Source organism: Heliangelus exortis, chromosome 2 (genome assembly GCF_036169615.1).
Source record: "Heliangelus exortis chromosome 2, bHelExo1.hap1, whole genome shotgun sequence".
Taxonomy (NCBI): domain Eukaryota; kingdom Metazoa; phylum Chordata; class Aves; order Apodiformes; family Trochilidae; genus Heliangelus; species Heliangelus exortis.
This window is the reverse complement of record NC_092423.1, coordinates 25,786,076-25,805,117: the sequence shown is the minus strand read 5'-3', so window position 1 is coordinate 25,805,117 and position 19,042 is coordinate 25,786,076. Positions and strand designations below refer to the sequence as shown.

Below are 19,042 nucleotides of genomic sequence, written 5' to 3'. Positions count from 1 at the left end.
TAAAACCCAGCACACATACCCATTGCTGCTTTCCTTGAGTGAGCCATTTATTGTTCCAGATGTATAAATTTATAATCACTGTTAATTTTGACTAATTACTACGGCAGTTGTTTACTCCTTGAGTCCCAGCTTGATTTAGAGAGGAAGTGTGTAATGGGAGCCTTGTGCAAATCAAAAGCTGCTATTAAGGCAAAGGCAGAGGATGCTGGCTGCTGGGAGTTAGCAGCAGACTGGAGAGCACGCAGGAGCCTCCTGGAAGTGGTGGTCTGGGCCCAGGTGAATTACCAGTGATGTCCTCCCAGGTCATACAGGCAGGCTGGGAGCAGGCAGGACACCACAGCTGAGGGGCTGGGTGGAGTCATACCCCCATCTGCCCTTGCTGGAGCAGTCCCCAGGCTGGCAGGGACCCTCAGGATATCAAAGCCATGGTCCATTGAGGAGCAGAGTGCAAGGAAGACTCAGGAGCTGCAGCCACCTCAGTGACATTCACAGGTCTACAGCAGCAGTAGAACCCTGTCAAATTTACAAATGGTTGACCACTGTGTCAGCTGCATCACCTGTACACAGACCTTCCTAACAGACTTCTTAAACTCAACCTCACCTGCCAGCACGTTGCCTAAAATTCACACTGAGAGATCCCCAGAGACAGAGCTGGGATCTCCCATCCCCTCCCGATGCTGGCTTGTTTCTAACCTGGATGATCAGATAAAAGACCAGCTAAATGTGGCTATTTGAGAATTTTTACGAGTACCTGATTTATTTTCAGCTTGCATAAAAATATTTTTAAAAGCTCAAAACCCAGAGGATGTACCTGTGGGAAGGGCTCAGTCTGCTTCTGACTGAAGAGGAATACAGACATCCTTGGCTCCCAGGGGCAGTTTTGCCAGGAGGATAACCAGCACCAGCATACCCACAAGATCCCCCAGAATATCTCCAAAAAGCTCACCACCCCCTCACAGACCAACATGAGTGGCTGGGGCTGCAGTTGGTGTCTCCCCCAAAGCCGGCTCTGCCCTGGAGCTGTGTCCTGGGAGCAGCCAGGCCAAGCAGTGAGGGGGAGACCCACTGCCACCCCCTTTGTTTGTGGGGTGGGGACTGCCAGGGCAGTGCCAGGGACTTTGCACCATACTTTCAAGAAAGGAAAACAAGGTACAGAAGGAGAGCTAAAATAAAATCTCAATGGAAAAGGAGGACTTTCATTTCAAGCCTTTCTGTCTTTCATCCCTTGGAGGATGTCCTGAAAGTGAAAAGATAAAATCACAGCTATATTGAACAAATTTCATAGCCTACTTCTGCTTTTGATGAAAAATCATCCATTTTTTTTTTTCCTACACCAACATTTATGTGTGTGCCCAGGGAACTACAAAGGTCCCCTTTAACCAAATGAAATATTGTTACTGCCTTTAGACAGATATTACAGATCCTTGCAATTTCTATCTTCCAGCAGACAAGGCTGAGGCTGTGAATTTATCTGTCTGCAGCTTTTGGCTTTTTTCTACACCAGCCCTGTGAGTGTGAGTGATGCTTCTCCTTGGCCATGATCCATCACTGCTTTGACTGGAAGTCCAGGAACATTCTCAGTCTGAGGCACTGAACTGTCTCCATCACTGGCACGAGCCATACCAGCCCAGCTCTGTGGGCACAAGTGAACTTTGCCATTTCCTCAATGCCAACAATTCTATGATTCTGTGACTGTCCCCAGAATCTGGGATTCCAGGAGGAACATTTCTCATGTCCCAGGTCCCAGCTACTCGATGATGCTGCCAGTTGCAAATCTTATTCCTAAGGCACTGGTGGGTTCCTTTTCCATAGATTACACAGGACATTTTTATCATTCAGTTTGCATGAGCCAGCAATACAATTCATTGTAATATAGTACCTCTATAAACATTTCATAGGAAGATGCCAAGTACAATAAATTTCTTCGTACAGCCACTCTCAATCACTGATAAAGCCTGGCACACACCAAAGGCATTGCAAGGCCTGTAGTCCAAAGCCTAGCAGGAAGCATTGGCTGTACCGACTGCTGGCAAGGGGAAAACAACCTTAAAGACAAGCTATAAGTTTGCTCAGACAAACTGTTCACCAGCACAACACCCCAAGGCTCTCAGAAAGATCTGAACTTTCATGGCACACAATCTGGGCAGAGTGTCATGGAAAGAGGAAGAGAAAACCATCAAATTTAGGGCAGAAAATATGAGTCTAGTGACTAGATGCACTCCTTAGGCTCAGGAAGCCTTCTCCTCCATACCAGGGATGGCATGGAGCAGGGGAGAGAGGTGTGCTGCAGGATGCAGTTCCAAATGTCTCTTAACACCTTTGGCAGCCTCTCACATCTGTTTATCCCCACCACTCACCATGCTCTTCAGGGCTGATCTCTGTACCCGTCTTGCCCTGACAGGCAGATGCACTTTTTATATGGCAGATGTTGTTACTTGCTCTGAGATAAATAACAGATCTTTCCATCTCTTACAAAGAATGAGAATAATTTCTATAAAATATAAAATAACCAGCCTGTTTTGGGACTTAGTGCCAATATTCAGTAAAAACTTCTGTTTACAGATGCAGTATTTTAAGGCCATGCTCATTTAAAAATTGGTATTACAAGCCTTGTGCAGTTCCCCAAGGCTGAAAAAAACAGCCTGGAAATACTTCAATCTTTGATGCCTGAAGAGAGGCAGCAATAGCACATCAGGTCCAGAGTCAATGGACAAACTATTCATAGGAAAGCAACATCTGAGCAGCCTGCCCATAGCCAGATTTTGAGTAATTTCCAGAAAGGCTCACTTGCTGTCCAGGACAGACAGATGGTACAAAGTTTCCTTTCTAATCCCTTCTTTGGGATGCTTAGAATAAACCAGAAAATCCCTTGGGAGTCACTTCAGCAGCCCCTGCTCCTTTGGACAGAGGACACCTTTTGTGCAGAGCCCAGTATGGTGGATCCCAAGCTGTCTGAAGCTTTGAATATTGCATCAATTTTAATGATCTTAACCAGCTTTGCACACCTGAAGCAGGTTCCCTTCCCAGCAAAGGGGAAGAGCTAAGGACTTTCTTTTTTCAAAGTGTGTTTTTTTCAGCTGAAAATCAAATAATTCTGGTAAAGAAATGCCACCTTGGGACTGGAAAATCCATAGTCAGAACGAATAGAGTTGGGACAGGATTTCATTTGGTGAAATTTTCAGTTTCTTTCATTTTTTCCCCCTGAGGGAAAGCTAAAGGCTAGCAGTGGACACAGCACCACAGTCAGGAGATGCTTCACTGGTGTGTTACATGGAAGAGAAGTAAACCCTTTGCAGTCCAAACCTCAGGCCCTGTGGGCAATGGGCAAATCCCTGCAGTATAATGTTAGGATTCCTGTACCACTCCAGACGTGCCCTTTCTCATCATGCAGAGGATGGAGGTGGCTTTCCCAAGCCCCCTGAAGCTTGTCACCCTGCCCAGAGAGGTGCTGGGAGCAGGGACAGTGGGGGTAGCCCTGGGGATGTGTTCTCCTTTCCCATATGGGAATGCTCCCCAGATCCCACCACCTCAAGCACTCCTTTGGGCCCTGAAGGATGCTGCAAGGGTGTGAGACCCAGTGAAACCTGATATAGAAAGATGCCAAATAAAAGCCATAGCATGTGGCTTAGCTTTTAATCACATCTCATGTTCCAAAAACATCCATGCTACAGCTATTGGAAAATGGCAATTGAATCCCCCAGGTAGCATTGATATCTCATGTTTATAGTTTTCCCCAGCTCCAGTTAGGCAGGAAACAAAGTTCTGCTTTTACAAATGACTACACCATAACTAATTACATAGTGATCAGTTTGTTTTAATAGAAGGAGTTATGTGGTAGTGATGTGACCCAGAAGTGATTATGAATCAATAAAACATACATAAGTGTAGTGAGAATCACAAGTCACCAGGTGTCGTCGATAATGAACTGGGAGCTTAGGCCCAGCTGTGCCCAATAATTAGGGCCTGCCCCAGACCGGAAATGGGCGGGGCTGAAGGGCAAATAAAAGGAATGCTCCCAGAAGCAGAGTAGATGCAGAGAGATGCCTGGGGAGAGAGACAGCCTGAGAGCTCCTGAGAAGAGCCATGTCCCCGAAGAGAAGGGCTCGCCGCAACACATAAGGTTCGTGTGACGCATGCAAATAGCTGCACAGGTCCCTTGCTACATATATTAAGTTCAGGAGTAAGCAATGCCATTATGCCATTACTCATTTTCTAAGCCTTTTTCTTTTTCTTTTTCTTTTTTTTTTTAAAATATAGCCCAAGTATTTTCAGATTTCTAACATCTTAGTTACTTGTAGAAAGAAACTTTTTTGTAGCAGTCTTAAGAAACTTTGGCATAAGTTTTTGTCATTATTCCTAAACTTGAAGAGAAATACCCATACTTTTTAACTCACCAAATAGTTCTTACTGTAATAAAGATCTGAATTAAGCAGAATAAAATAAAAAGAACAGCAAAGCTGATAATCTGGGATTCCCATACCAAAGGGTAATTTCAGCTTCATATGATCAAACAAAACAACCACCCCAACTTGATAGAATACCCAAGAAAACAAGCTGGGTCAAGCTGAAGCTATTTACTTAGATACCCATCCCACAGTTTAACTATCACAATTCACAGAAAGTTATCAAAGCAGCTTTTGTCCTACAAAGGTTGGGATTTGATCCCTGAAGCCCCTTTGATTCCCTGGTCACCTGTGAGATACAAAGATTTGTTGCAGGTAAGAGAAGAGGCAGCAGCTCCTGCCATGTGTGACCTGCTCTGTCTGGGTCACACCACAGAGGGAAAAGCACAATACTTCACAGTGAGGGGGAAGAACAACTGATTTCAGGGTACTTGCTTAACCTGCACTTGGCATTTGAAAACACTCTGAGGTTTGAAAGACCTCCTGCACCCTCCAGTTCTCTAGATGTCTTCTGAAGCAGGAGCTGCTTTATTCTTCCTTCCTCTGAGATTGCTTTTTACACGGACTTTTATTGTTCATCCAGCTTTTGAGATGGGGGAATTATATATTGCCTGATAAACTTGGAGAATATTGGTTTCAAAATAACTATCCACACCACAGGATGTCAGTAACATTTCAATAGCTTTTACAGAATTGCCTCTTAACTCCAAATACCCCCTTGGCATTCCAGGTTAATATTCCTTTCTTTCTTTTCCTCACTGGATAGTTTTAGTGAGCTTTTAACATGGAATCTAGTAAAATCCCTACCACAGTTCAGGACTGGGGATTAAAACAGTAAAATCCTGTAACATATCCCCTGGCTCTCACTTCTGTTTGGTTAGTTGGTATTCCAAAAGCCATTAGCTAGTCTTGAAGTCACTACCAGTCAGCACAGAAGTCCATATGCACACCCTCAGCCTGGCTGCTCTTAATGCATGGAGGCCATACATAGAAGATGTTCCCAAACAGCCAGGAGAGCATCTCTTGCTCTGGGAGTCAGCTGTGGCTTTGCAGAGCCAGTGTGAATGGAGAAGATGAGAACATGGAAAAGCTAATTCCATTTGATTTACCAGTCCAGTCTCCACTTCGTGGGCTGCTGTTTCTGGACTACCACATATCTCTGAGGAAAAGCACAGGGATTCAGGTGTGTCCTGAATCAGGACAACCAGAAGGGGCAGCTGGTGGATTTGAAGAGTTAGGGATGAGGCCATGCAGCTGCCTTCTCTGCTCCTTAGCACAGGACTATAACACTCAAACCAAAAGGGATATTTCTCTATGATGCTCTAAAACCTACTTAGTGGCTGTGTCAGGGATGCCTTATGCCCCCACCCCAGGGCTTAAATCCTGTGACATCAAAACAGCTTTAACCTGCCAGAGTCTCTCTTTGGTGTAGAAATGTTTTGGGGTTTTTGGTTTGTTTTTTTTTTTTGTTTTTTGTTTTTTTTTGTTTTGTTTTGTTTTTTTGTTTTTTTTTTTTTTTTGGAACAGCAAGTTACTGTGCTTAAGAAACATCATTTTTTTTTTTTTTTTTTAAGTTTTAGAGCTGCTTTCAAAACTATGTCTAAGCAAACAGCGCAATAATCTATACATTGTAGCAGTGTGCTTAGACACAATTCATGCTTTGATCTGCCACAGAGCAGGGTACAGACCTCATGCAGGGCCATCATACCCACAGCAACCCTGTGCCCACAAGGAACTGGTTTGTACCTCACTGCACTGCCAGTCAGTTCTTGCAGTAGATTTTGCAGGGAAGACCTCATCCACAGCCATCTAGGAGAATGGAAAGTCCCAGAATTCATCTCTTTCTTGTCCCAAGGCTCAGATTACAGAGAAAATGGGGGGTAGGTCTTATTGTTAGAAAGAGTCACACTGTTCTCTGAGTATCTGATTGTGACCAGAGTACATGAGGTGGTGGGTTGGAGCAGTGGCTCTGGATGAGGTACACTGGATCCTCCAAAGGACCGTAAAAGGTGGTTGATTTTGTGTCCACTATGGTTCTAAATCCTTCTCTAGCCTCTTCTTCGTTTCATTCTCTGCAAAAAGAGATTGTTTACTGCAAATAATATCTTTTCCTTTTCAATCATCTTTGTTTTCCGTTGCAATGCTGCTGGCAGGTCACTCAAATCATAATCTCATGTACCAGAGGTTTTGTCAGTGATGTCTTGTGTCCTTGTTGGTTTTTTTTGTGGTTTTGGGGTTTTTTTTGTATAAGGTCTAGGAGATGGGAAACAGAACAAGTCATTACTACATTAACTCCAGTCTCCATAGCAACAATGAAAAGTGTTTTCCTTCTTCAGCTTTACAATGCTAAGCCTATAGTCTTATGTGTGGCCCAGCAAGAGGTTAAACTCTTTCCTAACTAACTTGCTTTTTGTGGAGTTTTAAAAGTAGGGTGAGTAGCACAGGCCAAGTGAGACCCTGTCTCAGTTTAACACTGGCCCAGCAATTAAACTGAGTAACAGATGCTCTCTATTAATCTCTCTCTCCTCCCTGATAAGAAAGGAGAGAGAATAAGGGAGAGAGACTTATGGGTTGGAAACTAAACTACACATCTTTAAGGAAACAGTAATGATAAGTAGGAAAAAATTACTAAATATATACAAATATACAAGAAAAGGGATACCACGTTCCTCCCCCCTTCCCCGCAATAGCTCTCACGTCACCACCGAGGCTGCAGGGCAGCCCTGGGAAAGTCCAGGCTGGACTCCTGGAGTCGGCAGCAGTTGGGAACTGGAGGCAGGAACACACAGATAAGGGCTGGCACGGATCAGGAGCACAGGCAGACGAACGGACGGGATCCTTCCAGGATGCCGAGTGAAGGAAGGAAAGCAGGAAAGGCAGGAAGGGCAGGCAGCCGGAAGCTGGAAGCAGGAAATCTGGCTTGGCCCTCGTGATCCCTCAAATTTATACTGAGGATGACGTATATGGGATGGAATACTCTGTTTGGTCAATTCTGGCATCTATCTTGTCCATTCCTCCCCAAAGGAGGGATGCAGGTGGGACCTCTTTATGTTTTCCTCGGAGCTGAGCAGTGGCCTTGGCTCTGCACACCAGTCTCTAGCAGCAACTATAAACATCAAGTGCTATCAGTCCTAGAAACACACACTGTCTGAGAAACTTGCTGTTAATTTCAGCAAGTGCAACTACTTACAAGAAACTTAGCTAAAAGCAAAAGTACAAGGCAGAAAATCACCTTTATCCTGGCCCAAACCAGGACAGACCCAAGATGCTTTCCTGAGCTCTGGGAGGAGAGACAAAGGCTTGGGGAAGGGCAGGTGGGAAACAGCATTTTCATCTCTGTAGGATTTGTATGTGGCAAAGCACAAATCACTTCAGGCAAATGAAGTGATGGAGAAAAACATTACAGTGCCACCCTCCCTCAGACTGATTGTCAAACCAGGGTGTGATCAAGAAGGTGACACTGTACTGGCTCCCCTGAGAAATTCTGGGATACCTTGCTAACCAAAGCAATCATCTTGTCCCAGGTCACTGCAGTGAACCCTCTGCAGCCATGCAGGGAAGCTGAGCCTCATCACCAACCACGTTCTGCCCTGGTGTGTCCAGTGTCAGTGCCTGATGTGTGCTCACGAGGTGCATAAATTGCTGAATGCTCAGGAGAAAAATTCAAAGAATCTGAGATGGACAAATTGAATTCCCCAGGGCAGACTGGGAAATTTTAACTGGATAAGAGGGTCTCAATCAACAACTGATACCAAGACCTCTGCTTTGGCACTCCATATGAAGGATTAGCACTTGGCAGGGGCCTCTCTGGAGGAAACTACTTTAAGTACCAAGAGGTGATTCAAAGACCTTTCTGCTTTTTTGTAAAGCCAGCTCTTTCTAACTCTTCTCTCCTCCCCTGCCTGCCAGCTTCCTAGGCAGGGACTGCAGATGTGCCACTGTATGTGCCCATGCTGCTGCAGTAACCCGTGCTGGTCACACATCATTAGGGCATCCCAATCATTTGTACAAAAGCTGTTGATTCCCTCTCTGACAATCTGAGCCAAGTCCCACCATATGAAATCAGCAATAGCATGACAAGAGGGACAGCAACATCAGGCTGAAACACAGACACATCTGAACAAACCTGACTGTACTTCAATGACACAGAAAATGCATGTGATTTATGTTCCAAGTTGATCTTCCAGTTGACAGTGTTAAATTGGAATAGCTGAGCTGGACAGCAATGGTATATTTAACTCAAAACAAACTAAAAACAAAAATGAAGAGTTGAGTTTCATCACTTGTAAAGCACCATCTCAAGTGAGTTTCCTTTTAACTGTACCCAAGGGATATATTTGAGATATATTTGACATATATGAGAATTCTGGAAGCACTGTACAGTACCAGCTGAAGTTGATGAAATTTTACAGTGGTAAAGGATTGCAAGATTTTGCCCTCGGAGACTAAGAACCTGCCATTTTAACATATTTTATATTATATAAAAATCTAAAGTATATCTTTTTTACTTATTTAAAGATGTATATTTAAATTTATATAATTTTTCCCCCACTGAGTAGCTAGTGCTCAAATTATAAAATTAAACAGAAAAAAACTGATATTCTCAAATCAGTTCTAACTGGGTCTTTGATCAGCAGGATATTTTCTTCAGCTTTGAGAAGTTCTTTTCACTTGTTAGATCATAATCAAAGGTGACTTCACTGATGGCAGCATATTAACCTGAACTTGAGCAGTAGAGGGGATGCACCAGGAGGGTTCCTGCTGCGAGTCAAAAACGGAGACTGTGATCAGCTGAATGGGTCCACAGCTCCTTACTGCCTCTCCACAGTACCCAAAAAGGGAAAATTCACTCTTTTAGCAGCCCTCTTCAACCTCAGCCTAGGACTGGACACTGTCAGACACCATGGCTACACTTGGGCCACGTGCAGTGTAACCCCCAGTCTGCTGGCAGAGCATCACTTGCTTGGGGTACTCCCTGACTCCTGACCACACCATCCTGTTTGTGATGTGGGTCTTTTGTACATGGGAAGCACCTGGCGAGTTTCTGCAGCTCTGGTAGACCTGCTGTGCTATAGTTTCTGTACATTATTCCACCAGAATAAAGCTAAGTCATATCCTACCTACGGTATAACTCTCACAGAGCACAGCCAGCTTACTTGCTGCTACATATTTTATTGGTTTTGCTGTCAATCTCTCAAGATAAAGGTGTTTCACTATTTTAGATTCTGTACTACTTGTTTTTCCAGTCAAAACCAGAAATAATAAACTTTCGGGAAAAAGTGGTAAATATGTTAGTTCAGAGAACAGATTATTTAGATTTCACTTCACCCCTTCAGGGAAGTAATTGGCATGAAACAGAAGTCTCATCTCTGCTGCAAATGGTATTGCAAATCGTGGTATTTCAACAAGCTACTTATTGAGGGCTTTACAGTAGTATTGTGCACTTGTCTCAACGCTCCTCACCATTTATAACAAGCTGACATATTCAGTAACTAAAGGTCATTGTATTAAAGATTCTTGTTTTATAGTCTCAGGTACATGCTTTGAAATTGTTAAGAGTGCTAATTAAACACTGAACTCTGCAGGTACATGTATTTGTTGCATAGGATGAAACATCACATCAATGGGCTTGTTGAAACACCTGACATTTACTCATAATGCACACTGCTACAAGTGGCAAAGTGATTCAGTTATATAGTTGTTTATACATTGAATGTATGTGTTGACTTATGGCTGGCTCTCAATATCCATGAACGAAGAATACTTTATACTATACCTACATAATTGTTGCATCCAAATAGAATTAAATTCTTTTCTCTTCATGTGGCTTAAACACTAGATGGAAACCACTGGAAAAGTTGGAAGGACTCAGCACTATCAGTCTGTTCCCAGGGCAGAGCTATGGCCACTGAAACTGCTGAAAATGTCCCTACCAAACCCAATGGTTTGGCAGGTATGTAACATCCATGATCAAGAGCAGATCATTTACAAATTCAATTATTGTTACTTTAACAGCAGCTATTTGGTTTATGACACTTTCCACTGCGAGCTTCCTCATGTGCCTCAAAGGGGAAGATTTCCCAGTATTCCCATTCCTCCCAGCAGGACTCTTTGGACCAAATAGTGGCAGGCACACAAAGCCTGGGTCAACACCAGGACACAGCTAGGAGGTGGGTCAGGCAGTTCTGTTTGCAAACAAGCCTTCCAAAAACTGTGCTGCTGCATCTATACTCTCCAGCAGGAAGGATTTACCTTGAAACCCTTTCCAAGAGGTCTGAAAATGAACAGTTAAGCAGGACTGCATGTAGAGACATCTTTTGCCCTGGAATGGGAGATGCCTTTTCCAGTAATTTAGCTTTCCCCCTTCCTTAAAGGTACATGGGATTCTCTGTGTTCACACTTGGAGTAAATTGGTCTGCTGAGAGCTTCAGCCCTCCCTCTGCTATTAGTTTGGCTACAGAGAGTACAAATTAAAAAAGATGATAAAAGGCAAAGAAAGGCATGGTATTACACCTTCACTAATTGTTCAGCATTTTTACTGAAAAGCCAAAGAAAACTTGGCCACTGACACACTGGTGAATAACCAGCCTCTCATAAATATGTATCCAAAAGAAGGGAAGTCCACTAGTAATTTAAAAATATTAAAGTTTAAGTTCAAATAGCTGAGAAATGAAAGTCCTTCACAAACCCTGCCTTCAGTATCTTAAACTATTCATTTACTTTTAAGTGAGAAACATGACATTCTAATAGCTCTTGTTGGACAGACAATTAAAAAAAAATTCCACATCACAGAAATAAAAACAAACAATTAAAGAATGACCTTTAGTTGTTCTTTTTAAGATGCATAACTTTGTATTTTGCATAATAAATGTGGTAATTATTAGTAAGACTGATTTCTTGTTGATAAGACTTCAGCTTTTACCTTTTCCAGCCACCTAAAACTTCAGCTCCCTCCAACTCCTACCAGCTGCCGGTGCTGTCAAGTGTTACCACAGACAAGGCTTAGCCAAACAAACCAGTGAATTTTATCACTTTCTTTTAGTTCTAGAAGAGCCAAATGGATTTCAGATCAATAAAATACAAAGGAATTTTTTTAATGGATATGCTAAATGGACAGAGGTCTTTCAAGGGCAGTGGGAGGTTTTCAGTGTTCACTTGTATAACAGCAATCCATACCAAAACACACAGAACACAGCTTAAAGCTTTGTACTCACCATTAAAGAAATTGTAGCTATTTTTCACTATAAAGTGATTAGTATCTTTTTTCTAAGCAAATCTTTTGCCTTTTGAATCAGCACACTGCTTGTAGTTTTGACGTAATTGTGATGGATGCTTTCCTTCATTCATGGTGCATCAAGCCTTGTGTAAAATTTACAATAAAATTATCCTATACCTTAAAACAAAAAACAAAAAACAAACAAACAAAAACGCATTTCTGGGCACTCTATCTTTCTGTGGACAGGATGAGAAACCCATTGTCTTCTTCAGCTTTACTGTCATTATCCACACTTGTAAACCAAAAAATTTCACTAATGGCTGGTGGTGGTGGCATTGCAAAGCTTCTGTGGGACCACTCCTGCTCAGCACTCACCTAAGCACTGCTTGGATCAGAGCACACCTTGCTACTAGCACTGGCTGTCTTAAGCCAGCAATCTTTAATTAGTTTCATTCCTATTGTGGAATTTTGGCATCTGTAGAAGTTGTTTTAAACAAGAATACTAACAGTGTGCAAAATATGAGCTACCACTGGGAATGGAGGGGAAAAAGTTACGAGATTTGCTTGAAAAGGGTCTGTGGATGTAAATATGTTTGCCCTCACCTCCGGCTCACTTTAGGCATCATTTATAAGATTACATTTTTCAAACCAAAAAGCAATTTTTCATTATAAACTAATTAGGTCCCTGGAAAGGTGCATTACCTAGGTACACACATGAGTAGGCAGATACTAAACAAGTATTATAACTAGTTCAGCTGAACTAACAAGTCTCATTAAATGTGTTGATTAAAAAACCTGTGCCCTAAATTTCAGTACTTGAAAAAAAAAAGTAAGCAACTTGGATATTGACTGGGAAGTAGGCACACATGTAGACAGTAAGGGAGTAGAAACAAACTGCTGTCAAACACTGATTTTGATATTAAAATGGAGTAGCTCTAGTGATGAGTATTAGTGGTTACTGTACATCTGATGGAAGTGCAACAAAATACATCTTTATGCCCTAGAACTTTGGAGTTGGATTACACTTCAACAGCCTTGAAAGCTTAAAAAGCTTTAGGTGTGTGCAAATGGCAGCATCAGAGACAATTTTCAAGCTTCCCTTCTGTCCCTGTGTATTAAGCCCGTGAGGATAAAGGATGCTCCTGATGTCCAAGCAGCAGAGAGGCTGCAGCAGAGGAAGATGTAGCAAAGCAACACTAAGCTGCACAGGAGACTTGCAATTGACATTTTAATAGCCATGAGTAACAGCAACCTAAAATCCTAGCTAAGAAATGGGAAGAAAGGTAAAGGTAAGAGAAGCAGGCTACTCCCCAAATTTTTCCCAGTCAGGAGCACAGCTTTGGCAAACGACATGTTGCTACAACTCGAGACAGATGGAAATGTGCCTACCTGTCAAAGCTGTTGTTGCCCGAGAGGAAAGAAATTACATTGTCTTCAACATGCAATGTGTAACAGACTGGGAAAGGCCCAGAATAGAAACATAAATGTAATGTAAAACTAGTTTTGGAAAATTAAATGCAAGCTGTCTGTTGCACAAAAAGGGGGTCTATTTTCTTAAGAGATAAAAAAGCAGGCACTTTTTTTTTAATCATGATAGTATCAGTGTTACAATATGTATGCACTGTCCTGATGAAGACTTAAAATGTTTCCTATAAATTACAGATGATCATTATACAGTATTATGAACAGGGTAATTTCCATGATTGAGCAGTTTACAAATTCTGATCTATACTGAACAATGAGCTTTTAAGGAGCCTGTGAATTCTAACTGCAGAAGAACTCAGTTGTGTTTTTTAAAATTTTAGATACTAACAATAATCTGAGTCTCACTTTGAAAAAAGTGTAGAATTTTCTTCATAAGACAGGGTCAGTTTAATAGTGAACTACATCTTTTCTTTTAAAGCACATTTCACAGTAAAGCTCAAGAAGGAAAGCAGCTTTCAATTTCAACAGCACTGTGTGTTTCTAATATTGTTCATTTCTTTCCATTGAAATAAGCTACTCTAGTACCACAGTTTTGTTCTTTTTCTACTGAATCAACACTGGAAAACAAACACTAATTGCACCTTTTTCATTAAGGCAGAGGATGATATACAAACAGAAAGATGCTTTGCCCTGTGGGTGCTAAGGTAAAAAAAATAAGATTTTCTATTTTCAAACTGTCTATTTATTTTTACCAAATCTTGAAGTCTCCACCTTCCATTAGAAGAAGCAAAATACTGTAATTAACATAAAATTGTTGTGATTACTCCATTTCAACCTTATTCTTGCACAGAAAGCCAAATAGCCAGAGACATCCATTTCACACAATTATGGCATCAGCATCACCATTATTCCACAGAAACCACGTTTAAGTCCAGTTGGAAGTTACAAGATGCTTCCGTATGCATGAAAACACTTTTTAATCCCTTTCATTTTTTGTGTTCTGAGTCTTCAGAAATGGTGATTTTTTTAATAGGTTTGGTAGCCTCATCCATCAGTTCCTTCAGCTGCCCAATCTGTTCATCACGGAAGTCATTGAGTTTTTCTTCTGTGAGCTGGATTCCATATACAGTCTTTTCCCTCAAGTTTTGTTTGTCCTCATTAATTTGTTGTTGTATCAGTGCTGCATAGTTCTAATGGGGAAGGAATATAAAGGTCACAAAAATGACATATGGAAGATTCAGGTACAGGGTTTTTAATAGCATTTTACCATAATAACATACTCTTACTCAACCTTCTACAATAGTCTATTAATGATCAATTTTAAGGAGCTAATTTAAAATGTATATCATACTTGCCCAGATTTCTTTAATTCTGTCATCATGAACTATGATTGAAAGTAAAACCAAATTTAATTATAGATCAAATATATTTCTGTAGTTACAATTATTAAAACACATGTTTTCTATCTAGCAGGATATCAATAGGATTCACTTTGTAAATTTACACAGTTGGAAAAGTAGTATTCTTGAAGACACAGATCAGAAAAATCAATCTATAACTGGACAATGCTTTCTGCCTAACCTCTCTGTGCTTTCTGGAGAACTAACAGTGTAATTTGCACCCAGCCCTGGACTGCTCCAAAGCTGGTAAGAAATCAGCAGCTGTGACACTTCAGCCACCTTGTCAGCTTTGGAAGAAATCAGTTACCAAAATTAAAAGTTAGTGGAGAATAAGAAAGGGCTTCAGAGACAGGTACCTCCATATTTCATACTCATTTCCTGAAGGAAAAAACCAATAACAACTTTTCTATGCTGTTTTGGACATAATTAAGTCTGTTCAGGCTTACTTTATAGCCTGTTGTAAAAGAAAGCATTTGGACCACGTTTATTTAATTAACAGCATCTTATGTCAGTGGATAGGTAAAGCAGTCAATATGTGTTGCATCAATACCAGGCTGAGGCCACAGTAAAAGCAAAACTTTCTCAAGGGCAGAAATGGAAGTGGCCAAGAGGTTATACCAGTAATGTCTGCACAGCTGGAAAATTGCTTTCTCCCCACTTTGGAGGGATCCTTGACCATTACAACTCTTCTAAATTGCAACACTCCAGGTTTTGCAAGGACACCAGTTCTGCAAATGTGATTCTGCTACTGGTGCTGCCACCAGCACTGGTTCAAAGCCCATCAGCACAGACCCTGAGAGCTCCTCAGCTCCCTCTGCTCAGCCCCAGCCTTGCTGCACCAGCTCTCAAAGAAGCTGTAGTGAGTAAATTTGTCAAAACTTTTATGGCATGTGTAAGTACACAGAACATAGAACACAGAACCACAGAACAGTTGGGGTTGGAAGGGACCTTAAAGATCATCCAGTTCCAGCCACTTTGCCATGGGCAGGGACACCTCCCGCTAGGCAAGGTTGCTGAACCCTTCATCCAGCCTGGCCTTACATCTCCATTCAAACCTGAACCTATTCAGATGTTTAAAGGTTAATAAAAAATATGGCCAATGGCTTGGCAGGGAGTCTAACCATATGTTTTTCTTATGAGGAACTTAAAAACAAAACTCCACAGTTGAGAAATGAATTTCAAAAATTCATTTTTATTGGAAAAGACATAGGCTTCTATCCTATTTTAGTAAGGTGTCCTTTAAAGTTAGGTATCCCTTAAAGCATCCTTAAAGTTCCAAACACAAATCTGAATACAGTGTAAGAAACTGAACTTTAAAAAAGCCTGTATTCTGAATAAATAAGAATGATGACTGTGTTATATGGTAACATTTTTTTCTTTTTTTCTTTTTTTAATAAAGGATTAAATATCAGGAGTATTCAAAAGCAGGGGATTTTGGTGATGAGACACACATTATTTTAATTTCATATTTTCAGCTGAAGGAAACTAATTATGGAATATTAAATTCTTAATCCAATTACTAGCAAAATTACTAATGCCACTATTTCAACTGTGTGCCAAGTAATTCCAGCAAAGTAAGTGAGAAGGAAGAGTATTATTCATAAGCATGCAATATACTTCAAAATTACACTTGCTGACATACGTACACTACATTGTTTATGGTCCATGTTAAGCCTCACTAAAGTCAGCATGATCTTACCAGTCCTTCTGCAAAGTTTAATTCATGGCTATTTGAAGCAAACAGATAGGTAAAAGAAACTAGGAAAAAGAAAAATAAATTTATATTAATACAGACTCTGAACTAAACTGATTCCTCATTTCTTTCAGAGACATCTGTAGCAGCAGAACTTTGCATGAAAGTTATCTAATAAGAAAAATAACAACTTTCATAATACCAAGATTCTCCCCCACATCACCTCTCCCTTTTTTACATTACACATGCATTCAGGAACAGTGGCACTACTGTTAATCCCTGTAGGAATCCTACATTCCAGTGGTTCCACATTAAAGCAGAGTTGGTCCAGGGTTGGGAGGAACCAAACACAGTTTTTCCTAGATGACTGATTAACAGAACAGTACCAACAAGAGGGAAAGGGATAATAGATTAAGAAGTCTTCAACTTTGTGATTTATAGAATTTCTTATCAAAGCAGAAGGACAAATGGGATCTCTGAAGCAAACAGCAGGCCAGCACCACACCAATATGTTGCCTATCAATTATTCTCCCTTGTTCTGTCTTCAAATTTCTGCACACAACAATCCTATCAGTACTGATTCTGGACCCCAAAGAAATTCTTATTATACCAAACAACATTCACAACATACAATCCAGAAACAATACTGAAAACAAGCAATGTGAAACTCTCCATGTCTATACCAGTGCACATTCCACACTGGGACAAAAGTCCTCCCCACTGCTAATGATTCCCTGGGAGCTGCCTGGGGCCACTGCTGCAGGCATGGACGATATACCCAGAAATAAATGAAGTCTATTTAAAGACTGGCTACAGTTTGTAAAACTTTGATGACTAGATCATATTTTCTAAAAATATCTAATTAATTACTGGTAAAGAATCCGCAATGTTTTGGGTTTTTTTGGTTTTTTAATCTAGCATCTAACATTTCATAAAGCATCAGTGTTGAAGATTTCAGATTGTGGAAGTGCTGGTCCTCAGCAAAGCCTCAAGGTCCACTCTCAGAGATGCTCTGCACCCAGACCCACAGAGATGGACTCTGTTTGTCCACACCTTGATGGCAGCAGTTCTGCTCCACAGCACTCCAGCCTGCTCCCATCTGGACATGTCATGGCTGCCTCTTTTTCCCCACTCATTTTGTGGCTGAACAAAAGCTTTGGTACACACCAGAAAGTCTCAATAGTTGTGGTTTCACATCAATTTGTAATGTGAACAAAAATTCAAAATTGGGCCTTGAAAACATGCTGGGTTTTGGAGGGCTCATGACAGAAAATGGGACTTTCTCACCTCATTTTACCAACAGCCAGTGATGCACCAAACAAAACATGTTTCAGTCTTTACAAAAGCACTGGAAAAAGATCAGCTACATGGCATATTTTATTTTCTCTGCCTGTGATGCCAAATGAGGAACAAACAAACCTTGGCATATTTAAGTCCAACTCATTACTGGTGCCTCAGAAATTCATACTGTTTTGTGATCAGCAATTTGTGGAAAGGTACCATGTAATTTGCTGGTAGTTCTGTAATTTAAGATTCAGCTTCTATACTGAAAATGTGTCATTTTGATAAGGGCACATGAACTTTAACATGTTGAACTCCAAAATCCAGTAATAGGTTTAAAAGCATAAAGGAAAACTAAATCAAAACAAGTCAAAACAAACAAAAAACCCACAACTACAACAACAAAAATAAGCTAACATTTGCTCTTCCAGTAATATACCTGTGGTCATGAAATATGATTATGACAGTCCCTCTCAGGCAATAAGGAGGAGCAGCATGTCTGTGTATGCTCTAGTTTTCATTAGAACTTAACAGATCCAGAATTTAACTATTTCCTATGGTTATCTTCCCTACCAACAGAACTGAAACAAACCCTTGCTTAGCATTCCCAAACGAGCAAAATTCCTTTGCTTCTGCATTTGATTTTATTTTATGTATAGCTGCATCTTCCAAAGACAACCAAACTCCTTTGTCAATCATGACAAAAATCCCTGGCAGATTTTTCAAGGGCATCTTATTCCATTTATAGTTCTCATTCTTCTCAGAGAAGCAGAGACAGGAGACACAAAACAGATGATCAGTAAAGTTGAAGCCTCACAGAGCTGTGCCCAGCATGCACAAGGATGGCAGAGGGACACTGGTGCTCTCCTGCATCACATGGATGGTCAAGTGCAGGAGGTCAACCAGGAACAACCTCTAACAGCCTCAGGTTTTTTAGGTTGGTTGCTTCTTTGTAAGTAGCTCTTACTGCAGTGATCCCCTGCCTGCACCAGCTCTACACTTGCTGGGTGCCTACATGAAAACAAACAAACAAAAAACCCAAACTGTGAGCTGAATGGTAAAAGCCTTTGACTGCAGACAGAAACTAAGAGGACCAGAATCAAATCCAAGTCGGGACAGCCTCTCCTAACCATTTAACATAAAAAATACACTGATTTATCCAGTATCCAAATGCAGCATGCTGGCCATCCACACCACAGACACCCTCCCAGTATCTGTCCCAGTCTGAAAGGAGGGCAGCAGCCCAAGGTGCAGACTGGCCATGTCCCCACACTGCCAACAGAATTACAACTGCAGAGACACCCCGAGCCTCTCCATGTCATTAATGCAGAGGCTGATGCCTCACCCTGAATGTGCTCCTTAGAGATGCTGGTTCTGCTCACAGATCGTGTGTCAAGCTGAAAAGGGCCACTAGGCTCTCTTTAAAATTCTGACATGATTAAATACTTGAACTTCTAATGGATTTCTACAAAAACACAGCAGGTATTTGCTGTAATCGATAACCACAGGATTTTTTATTTAAATCCACTAACTAAAGTGAATGTATGGTTTTCTTCTGCTCTCTAATTCGTAAGCATTCACAGAATGCATAAATTCATCAAAATGCCAAAGGGGTGAGTGACAT

At 41.2% G+C, this 19,042-nt stretch overlaps 1 protein-coding gene across 3 annotated transcripts in view; it reads right to left on the bottom strand.

The window, feature by feature from the left end:
* Positions 1-12,626: 12,626 nt before the first annotated feature.
* The window catches only part of SDHAF3 (succinate dehydrogenase complex assembly factor 3), a 32,270-nt gene continuing 25,854 nt past the window's right edge, over positions 12,627-19,042 (bottom strand). The window contains exon 2 of one of the 3 annotated variants that reach the window (XM_071735283.1): positions 12,627-14,234. In XM_071735283.1, coding sequence (XP_071591384.1) covers positions 14,031-14,234 — 204 coding nt within the window. In that variant the 3' untranslated portion in view covers positions 12,627-14,030. The remainder of the gene's footprint in view (positions 14,235-19,042) is intronic. The other 2 variants (XR_011724197.1, XR_011724196.1) reach the window with 2 other exon arrangements.